The sequence below is a fragment of the Malaclemys terrapin genome, chromosome 3, assembly GCF_027887155.1.
Source record: "Malaclemys terrapin pileata isolate rMalTer1 chromosome 3, rMalTer1.hap1, whole genome shotgun sequence".
Taxonomy (NCBI): Eukaryota; Metazoa; Chordata; order Testudines; family Emydidae; genus Malaclemys; species Malaclemys terrapin.
Window position 1 is genome coordinate 105353193 of NC_071507.1, and position 10553 is coordinate 105363745.

The 10553-nt window shown below is 43.1% G+C and overlaps 1 protein-coding gene across 1 annotated transcript; it reads left to right on the forward strand.

The window, feature by feature from the left end:
- The first annotated feature begins 9440 nt into the window (after window positions 1–9440).
- Window positions 9441–10262, forward strand: OLIG3 (oligodendrocyte transcription factor 3). The gene has a single exon (XM_054024289.1). It carries the CDS (start codon window positions 9441–9443, stop codon window positions 10260–10262), a length of 822 nt encoding a protein of 273 aa, XP_053880264.1.
- Window positions 10263–10553: the final 291 nt, after the last annotated feature.

Sequence of the window (10553 nt, forward strand, 5' to 3'; positions counted from 1 at the left end):
GCCAGACCAATAAGACCTCCTGGGCACACGACGCTGCCACTGATTGGAATCTAACCTTTTGGTTCTCACACAATGGGTTAATAACAGCAAAGGCTGACCACAGAGGAGAGAGACTAGATAGAAGGGGAAAGGAGCATGCAGTGTTATTCATGGATGCCTATGAACAACCAGTTTAAAGCAGTATCATTGGCTTAGTAGAGACTTTTAGCTCTCTCAGCTGTCATGGGAGTAGCGCTTACGTGCTGATGCACTGGAATGGGTCCTCTTAGGAACTTCCCATTAAAATTTCACGACAAAATTGAAGGGAGGGTTAGGACAATTTATCTGCCTTTGCTTGAGCTTACCTCCTCTTTGGATATCGCTAAATCCTTCCTGCCAAAGATGGCATATTGCTGGGGTTCATGAAAATGCTTCCAATGAGTGCGTTTGTCCTTCTGAATTCATCAGACTGTACCATGTGTTTGGAATTTCCAGCCCTCACTGCAGAACATGAAAGGCAATGTGGCCTTGTAGAGAGGGTGCTGGACTTGGCATCAAGAGACCTAGTCCCAGCCCTATCTTTGACCTGCTGTGTGACACGGGGCAAGTCATGTTATTTCTCTGTGCTTCTGTTTCCTCTCTCATCCTTTATCCATATTGTTTATTGAGATTGGAAACTAATTCTATTTCACTTTCCATAATCACTCCAAACCTGGTGTTTCCCCATCCCTGCCAGTAAACCTCTTCCCTAGAATATTCTTGGGGGAAAAAACACAAAAAGGCATGTTCTGAATTGACGACATGATTGCTGTCATGCTTAAAGTTACACACATGCTTAGGTACCTTTCTAAAGGTAGCAAAGAGTCCTGTGGCACCTTATAGACTAACAGACATTTTGGAGCATGGGCTTTCGTGGGTGATTACCCATTTCTTCGGATGCAACATCCTAAGAAGTGGGTATTCACCCACGAAAGCCCATGCTCCAAAACATCTGTTAGTCTATAAGGTGCCACAGGACTCTTTGCTGCTTTTACAGATACAGACTAACACGGCTACCCCTCTGATACTTTTCTGAAAGGTGACATGGAGTAGGACCAGTCATAGATTCCTTAGTTAGAATGTCTCCCTTATACAAGAAACACCACAGAATGCACATACATCTGAGAATATTATTTATCTTTTCCTGTGGGTGTGATCTGGTGTCCATCTGATTACACACTATCAGCCCAAACCTTGCCTATGTCATTGCTTTCTGAACCTCATTCTTCCATTTTCTGCTTGTGCTTGACATTATTTTCCCCAAGCATATTATTTTCCATTTATCTAAATGAGTTTAAATGAATAAATGTAGCTAAAGTGCTATTGCCATTATACGTGGCCTGACTGATTTCAGTATGTATATATTGAGAGATGATTGTCATGTGTACTTGGAAATGTCTAGCGGTTATTGGATGACTCAGCTGTTTTTATTTGGTCTTCTTAATGCCAATTTGTAATTTAATTTAATTGAACTCTTAGTCTTTCTACAAAATGTTTGGAACCCTAGCACCCTTTTTACACTTCATTTGATTATTTCACTAATATTTTAGCTATAGGTATATTAAATTGCCTATAAACTTACCAAAGAACAACACAGCTGATTTCCTCCATTATATTTTCTCATGTCTTCTCTGTCTGTCCATTTTTTAATCTCAGTTGACATTGTTATTTATGTCTCTGTTCATACACACTGGTAAAAGTCAGTGGCAAAGGGTCAGCATTAATGCCAGTGTTTAAAGGAGGTTAATAGAGACTCAGATGTGCACAACTGTAAGTGGTTTAAGGGTCCAGCAGGGAAGACAAGGAAAACTTATCAGTTATTTTAAAATCCCAGCATCACTAATTTAAAAGTCTAGTCTTTAACATGTGTGTATGGTCAACAGAGAGAGAGAAAAAAAAGAATTAAATAAGGACCACTGAAAAGTATTATGATTATCTTTTAAACTTAATACAAACTGGTCCTGATTCCAAAGTAAATGGGAGCTTTGCATAAATAAAGACTGCTTGATTCATCCCATTCTGTACACATAATGGGCAGGTGATAATCACAACCCTTTATGACTGTCAAAGCAAATAACTGTGGTGCAGACCTTTTCAGTGTGTGGAGGTAATGCCAGTTTTGCCAGGCACCTAAAAAATAAATTCTGTAATGGATGCATATGAGCAACCCTGGGTGGTTTTATTCTCTCTAAAATCCAACGACAGCAAAGTATTTCACTGTTGATTAATATCCCGGTATATCTGATGGTATATTTTATAGACGTTCAGATTTATTTACCATAATCCATTCATTAAATGTAAAACTTACGATTTAGGTATCTTTAGTGCAAAGCAAAAAAACATGAACAAAATGTAAATTGTTGATTAAGTGGTTTTACTTGTTTACAGAACAATTTCAGGCTGTTCATAGCAAATGTCACCAAGGATTAGCAATTCACACACCTCAAATAAAACTAATTAGTTTTTGAAAACTGTCTTCTAATTCTGTCCCTTTGACTTTTCAGAGTTTTTTAAATATCTACTTTTTTCATAAAGATTTGCAAAGCAGTACTTAAATCTAGGAAGAAAATGGCAATCCCAATCAACTGCACTGCAGAGAGAAAGTAATCACACCTGTTATTTTCTACAATGTATGTTATATACTGTCTAAAAACAAGAATCTGTAAGGGCCAGATTCTGCTTCATTTCAATGTGACTTTGGCCTGAGTAAAGGCTCCAGGATCATACCCAATAAATGGCACTGTATTCTGCTCAGACTTCTACCCTGGATGTCAATGAATTTGAAAAGGCGTGTGAGTCAAGGGGGAAATTGCCCCATTAGGTTTATTTGACTGGAATCTGGAGAGTGACAGCCTTCTTGTGCCTGATCCTACTCCCATTCCACTCAATGGGAGTTTTGATACTGGTTTCACTGAGAATAGGATCAAGTCAATTATTGGAAAACAAGCTTGTGATTATCACAAAAATTAAATAACAGCCTTACAGACAATTGTACATACATCACTTAATTAAGTGATGTATGAATGTCAAATGATAAGATACTATCAATCTGGCTGCAAATCAGTAACACACATTGAGCAAAAACAGAACATAACAAAAGAACCCAGACTACTTTCTTTTGAATGAAATACATGCTTTCTAGAAGTACAAGCACATTTCAGAATTCAGTACAACATATTATGATTAAGCATTTATAACAGTCAACTTTCTTTCTTTCTTTCTTTCTTTCTTTCTTGTATTAGTTAATAAAATAGTAACAATATCATGTATCATAAGAATCTGAAAACTCTGTCATCTCCTTTTTGATATACTTATTGTTAAAAACACAGTTTAAAAATGTCTTGGTTAAATAAAAACAAAATCTAGGTGGCAAAAAATATAAAACAAAATAGCCTCTTAAAAATCCCACAGTAGTAATACATTAAAATTACACCACATTGAATTAATCAGTCAGTCCTTATGTTAGGGGGTCAGATCCTGTGTTCCTGGCCAAAACAAAACCATCACTGAAGTGATCCAGAATGTAGCATGCCTGCAAGCTAAACATATTTAGGACACATCCATACACCATCAGAAACTGCACAAGAATTCAGAATTAGGTGTTGCTAATTTGAAGTACATTCACTAATTAAAATCAGGTAAACAATGTCTATAGAAATTCATTACTTCCACTCTAATATACCTTTAAAAATCAGAACAGTATAATGAATCTGCAAGTCCTAATCAACCATGATGTTTATGCATCATTAAAATTAAGCTTCCTGTTCTGCCAATGGATTACATTTCATATATAGTCACATAATTAGCATTTGTGCTATTCTGGAACTTCCTCACATCCTGTGAATCTCACATGCCACATAGTGCAAGGCAGTTGGGCGTCTACCTTTCATCAGAAAATATGTATCTTTCTCATCAAACTGGCTTTCTCCCCTTATGAAGAGGTGGATCAAAAGGGAAGGAAAATGTTAGTTTTCCCAGCACAGTTTAGCTTTCTTATTATTTCCTCCCCCCAATTATTATAATATGTGTTTGTCTAGCTTACAGAATCCTAGGGCCTAATTCTGCTCCTGTTGATGTCACTGGGAGTTTTGCTATTGATTGAAAGGGGAGAAAGATCTAGTTTTTAATATCCTTAATAGTCTTGTCTCAGACTGCTTTTGCTTTTGGCCCTGTTTCACTTTTTAAAGTAAACAAAATAAAACAAAAGCAAAGTGTAGCAGGTAATTGAGAGTAATCATTACATAGAAGTATGATACACTGCTTTATATTCACACACATAAGAGAAATGTAGACTAGAGGGAAGCACATATTGTAGGGAACACTCCTACCCTAACAAGGGTTAGAACTGATAAGTGGGTGTTTTGCTTGTCTAATCTTTCTGCTACAGTGAATATAGTAATAATCACTTATGCCCCATTTTAAACAAAAAGGTCTAGTTTGGGGAAACATCCTGTTGCATTAGCAAACTCCAACAAGGGGTGATGAAGGCTGAGACGACGATGATGATAATTAATACCTAACCCATCTATCTAAATTGTAGACTGCCGTGCAAAGCCATTCTCTCGAAGTCTGTTATTTCTTTTTGCTTATTTATATTCCCACATGGCACAGGGGAAGGATTAGATAATATGCATGGGGCAAAGAATCTTTTAGTCATTTCTGGCACAGGGCTGAGTTTATGTGCAATAATTTCAGTGCAGTGAAGTTTTCTGTCAAGTCTTACATTACTGCTACTAACAGAGCTTCTCTGATATCGCTGACTTGGTTTGAAATATGAGGGGTTGATTTTGTGTCCTTTCGGCTGTAACAAAATTTGCGATAGTAAAAAGGAGAAAAGGTTGAACGCCTTGAAGTACCAATGCACCAGCCAAAGTTGCAGCAACTGCAAAATAACAATTGTCCCGCGTCTTTTCATTGCATTCGGGAGGAATCCGATTACTGGGGACACTCGTATGCCCCGAAAATAGCTCTGCGATACTTGTTTATTTGTACTTTTCTTTCTACATTGTATTTCAAATTAACGCAACAAAACCCACAAGCCGCTATTTGCTATCCAGTCAGCACGCCAAAGCTCTGTCTCGGAAGGCTGGTGGGAGGGAGAAGGGAAGTAACGGGAGTCATGCGGGTGTGTACCGTGGATCTAAACTGCCAAGGAGCTGGAATGGGACATGGGGGCTGGATTGCTGTAGTGTGGGAAAAGTCAGCCAGAAGGCCATTTATGCATCAAATTGTTTCCTCGCCAACCCGGTGCCTCCCAGTCCTTTCCCCTCCCCCGCTTCGGCCCCCATTTCTGTAGGTCGCAAGGTGTCCCTTTTCTGCAGGTCAACATGCTGGGCGTGTCCATTTGGAGGAAGAGAAAACATTACCGAGAAGGGTTACGGCTCAACTCTTCGGCAGACTGCGGTGGCTAGGGAAAGCCACATCGATCGCCGTGCAAGGAGGTACCTCTCCAGGCTGGATTTCTGCCTTTTGCCCTGATGCCCTGATCCCTGCCAGGAGCTTGGGGGCATATTTTACCCTCGGCTCGAATTCTGCTCATTTTCCAGAGAGCCTAGCTCAGACAAAACCCTCCCATGCCCGCTGGAGGGAAGGCGTGTGTGTGTTTGTGGATCTTTTGACTAAGAGCTGAAAGACCGGGCCCAAAGTATAATGTCCTAACAGCAAGATTCTGCCCACTGACACCCAATCAATGATGCTGGCATCCCATCCCTCCCACCGGGGAATCCAGCTCCCTACCATTGCCTGTCCCATCAGCCCTGTCAACACACCCGGCTTTAAAAATTCCGTGTCAAGATCCCGGTTTCCCACCCCTCGGGTTTCTGTCTCCGGCCAGTACATGCAAAGCAAATCTGGCCATCCCTGGGTAGGACACAGAGAGAGAAACACATGCCAACTCGTCACCTGCAAAACATGCCCTCAGTCTGTAACTCCCCCCTCAATCACTGCTTGAAGGTAACCTGCAACTCTAGAAAGATCGCACGTGCTGAGCTGCCCTCGGCAATGCGAGACGCTGAAATCTGAAGCAGATCTACGCCCAAAGGGATGAGCAAGAGGGGGGACAAGGCAGCCAGGAGCTCCATTTCTCTCTACTGCTCTCCCTTCCTCCTCCAGAGCGGGGCTGGCCCAGCTGAAAGGGCCTCCCTCTCCTCCACCACACTTTTCCCTCGGAGGTCAATTTCCTCAATCGCAGGTCATTAGTCCCTGGGGAAGGCTGCCTTGCTTCTCCCATGCAGCAGATGTTTTGGTAGAAAGCCGGGAACTGGCGCGGCTGCCTCTTGCTAAGAGGAAATAAACCATATAAATATGAGGACAGGGCTCTTCATAGACGCCAACGCCCGGGGACCAAGCAGAAGACTGTGCCATTCACCCGGACCCTGGTCCGATGGAAGTTCTCTTAAGGTTGGTTGTGAGGACGAAGGTCTCTTAACAGAGACCGAATAGAATTCCTTTGGTTACAGCTATCGCATGATTATGTGTGTGTGTGGGAGGTGGGGGTGGTTCTTTTTTCCCTTCGTCTATAATAGTGACGCATTTGCCTTCTAGCTTGTTAATAGTGCAGCAATTAACACTCACTTTATTAACTCTTCAAGTGTTTAAAATAGATACACTTTTTTTCTAAGAATCAGTCGGCTCAGCACAACATGTTGTACCAACAGTTTTTCAAGCAAGTAAAAATGTTTCCGAGAGAGAAAGAGACAGCGAGAGAGAAACTCCGTGTGTGTTTTCAGGAATAAAGATAGCGCTAGGAGTTGAGTCCTGCTTGGTCCTTCTTAGATTTACTTCCCTTGGCTGGGAAGAGGGGGGCGATCGTCAGATGCATTATTCAGTTATTAGTATCGTTAAAAGGGAATGAATCGTTGCAGAAGCGCCAGCTAAGACGGAAGTTGGGACGTTATTCAGACACCTTTGCTTTCTCTTGACACATGAAATGTTTCAGCCAAGAGAAACGCCGAGTTTTTCTGTCTGTGAGCAAAGGGTAATGCGCCTTGTTTCTCGGTCCAGTTATTTGTCTAAACTTGCCCTAAAGTGAGAGAAGCGTATTTTCTTTTCTTTACCAATCTAGCTGCTCCAATGCCCACCGCGGGATTTACAGACAATGACAATTAGGACGTCTTACATTTGTCTCAGCAGATTAACTACAGTTAGAATCAATAGGATGAAAGCGTCCATCCCTTTCTGACTCTTCTCCATGTGGGTCTGAAGTCTCCTTGGAGTAACAATGACTTGGGCCCTAACTGCCAGCAGTTACTTTTAGTCTGAGCAGTGCAGTTGGTCTTAATTTTTCATTAAACCCATCCCCAGACTGAAAATTCCTGTCAAGGTTTCATTCTCCAATCAGGTGTGTTGTTAAAGGGGGAGTCCAGGCTTCAACTTGAGCCAGTTTGCACATGTTAAAAGTACCACTACCTTGTCTACATTACAGTTGTCGAAGGGGTTGGTTGGAACGTGCTTGCTAACACCGTCTAACCAAACACCCTAGTCAAGACAAACCTTCGCTGTCACTCTTCACAATTTATTCCCTACGCCTTTCCCTTTCACACACCCATGCAATCAGCATGTGCAGAGCACACACAAATCAATCCCAGGCAATCCCAGGGGCTGAGCAGCCTCTATTAACACCTGATCTCTACAAAACTACTCCTGGGGTCCAAAATACACTCTTCCTCATAAGCACACCTGCCTTTGGCGGGCTTCTCCTGCCCGTCAAAGTCCACTCTTCCCAGCCCCGCAAAGGCGCATCCCAATGCACAGTATCTCTGTCCGGCCCCCACAGAAAGCACTCACATATACCCACAAACAAACCCTACATACACATCGGTACCCAGACTGCCGCATATCTGGAACCCTCTTGCATTACACTTCTCACAAGCTCCACCACAATACACACACACGCAGGGCAACATAAAGACTTCCAGCTATAGACACAAACTGTCATCCTCCAACATCCCAACACACTCCTCTCTCTCTCTCTCTCTCTCTCTCTCTCTCTCTCTCTCTCTCACACACACACACACACACACACACACACACACACACACACACACACACACACCAGTCTCTTACTGTGTCTGTTATCAAATATATACCAACCAAATAAAACGAAATCGTTAATTTAACGGAGCCAGTTACTTACTCTAACAAACATTCATCGCATCTATATTATCTTTTGCTTGCAAGATTCTCTCCCTTGTGACTTGATGTTTGTTTCCTTTTGCCTGCATGTGTCCAGTTCTTTTATGCAGCTTCTCAGTCAGTCCAATTCACAGATGACTTCCTTTCCCCCACCTCCTCCCATTCAGCGTATCGAAAGAAATACTTTGAGATCTGGGAGTATATAATGGTCTCTCTTCTAATTTGGAAACAATTTGAATGACCATCTTAAAAAATACTTGTCAACACAAATTCAAAGTTTCCCTTTTTATTTAAAGTGCAAAGAAAGTCAAACGGTTGCAGCCAGAGAGATTAATTTCCAAATATTTTTAAGCGAAAGAGACTGTTTGTGGATGGACAGTAGGTACCATAATAATTACTTATTTAAAAACCCTACAACATTAAGGCAGTTAAGGCACAATTCAATTTAACAGAAACCTGCAAAGCAGAGTTAGTTGCGCGCCGAAATGATAAGCAAAGAGATTATAAAGATGAGTGGCACATGGAAACAAAGGGGAACTCAAATATGTATAGAAAAAAGATTCAGAAATGAAGACAATTATTTTCTTTCGGGGTTGGAAAGAACAAAACACACACACACACGAGGAAAAAAAACAAAACAAAGCAAACAATCCTCCTCTCCTTCCTCAGACAAATAGAATTTGCTACAACGTTATTCTAACACTGAGATGCTAGACTGAAAAATGACCCCAAGCAAATACACATCCAAATCAGACCCTCTGCTCTTTACTGTACACTAGATGCAGTTTTATGTTGGAAATTAGAACCAGGGGGAGGAGAAGGCGTGAACATGCCGCGATGAGTGCGTGTTGTCAATCAGAGAGGTTTTGTGTCTGCTTGACTCCTGATGGTCCATGGCTGAGGTGTCCCAGGGTGGCACCACAATGAATATGAATGGGAGTCCTTGCTAAATGGGACAGTCAAAGCGCACCGCCCTGAATAATTGCACGTCATCCTAACAAGACCATTATAGATAGGAGGGCTTCTTTTGTCTCTTTTCTCTGCTGCAGCGCTATAAAAGCCCCTCTTTTCCAGGCTGAGGTTAGTTCAAGCATACACCAACCAGCTATCCCGTAAACAGGCTGGGTAGCCAGCGGGAGAGATTAGAGGGAGAAAGGAGAGTTTTCCTCCTGTTTGAACCTTCCCCCTCCCCCACAGAGCCTGCAGTTTATTTTATTATTTTTTTAAACAATCCTATTTCACCCTCTCCAGAGCAGGGAAGAAATTTCTTGCTCCGAAGCCCCAATACAATGAATTCTGACTCCAGCTCTGTCTCCAGCAGAGCTTCCTCGCCAGACATGGATGAGATGTACCTGAGAGATCACCATCACCACCATCACCACCACCACCATCAGGACAACCGGCTCAACTCGGTTTCCTCCACTCAGGGCGACCTGGTGCAGAAGATGTCCGGGGAAGGCCTTTCCAGAAACGGCTCCAAGGCCGGAGGGGAAGGCAGCAAGTACAAAATCAAGAAGCAGCTCTCGGAGCAGGACCTGCAGCAGCTCAGGCTGAAGATCAACGGGCGGGAGCGCAAAAGGATGCACGACTTGAACCTGGCCATGGATGGGCTGAGGGAGGTGATGCCCTACGCTCATGGACCTTCCGTGAGGAAACTCTCCAAAATTGCTACCCTCCTGCTGGCCAGAAACTACATCCTGATGCTCACCAGCTCCCTGGAGGAGATGAAGAGGCTGGTGGGTGAAATCTATGGAGGACACCACTCCGCCTTTCACTGCGGGACAGTGGGACACTCAGGCGGGCACCCGGCCCACGCAGCTAGCACGGTCCACCAGGTCCACCCCATCCTTGGCAGTGCCTTGTCTTCAGCCAACACCTCCTCCCCGCTGTCCGCCTCCCTACCAGGGATTGGCACGATCAGGCCTCCTCACTCTTTACTCAAGACTCCTTCTGCTCCTCCGGCCCTCCAGCTTGGCAGCGGCTTCCAGCACTGGGCAGGTTTGCCTTGCCCTTGCACTATCTGTCAAATGCCCCCTCCGCCACACCTGTCTGCCCTCACCACAGCCAACATGAGCAGGATCTCAGCAGAATCCAAGGACTTACTGAAGTGACTGTAACTGAAAGCTCCCGAGCCTTTTTAGCTATACCAGAGATCACACTTTCAAACAAGTTCTGTTGGGTGATGCTGCAGGAAGACTCCACACACGAAGTCCTGCGTTCGCATGCATGCTTCTTTTCCTTTGCTGGACTCCGGTGTGTTTCCTCCCACTGACATCCGAGCTTCTCAAAACTGCATTTGTTGTAACAAGGGATTAGTGTAGTAAGGACCTTACAAAGGTAATGTTTTAGTTGGATTCTCGGGCCATGTTTTCTTCTTATACTAAAACAAAAATCCCTGTTGT

Excerpts from the sequence above, each read along its gene's own strand:
- OLIG3 (XM_054024289.1), top strand. The coding sequence starts at position 9,441 with ATGAATTCTGACTCCAGCTCTGTCTCCAGCAGAGCTTCCTCGCCAGAC.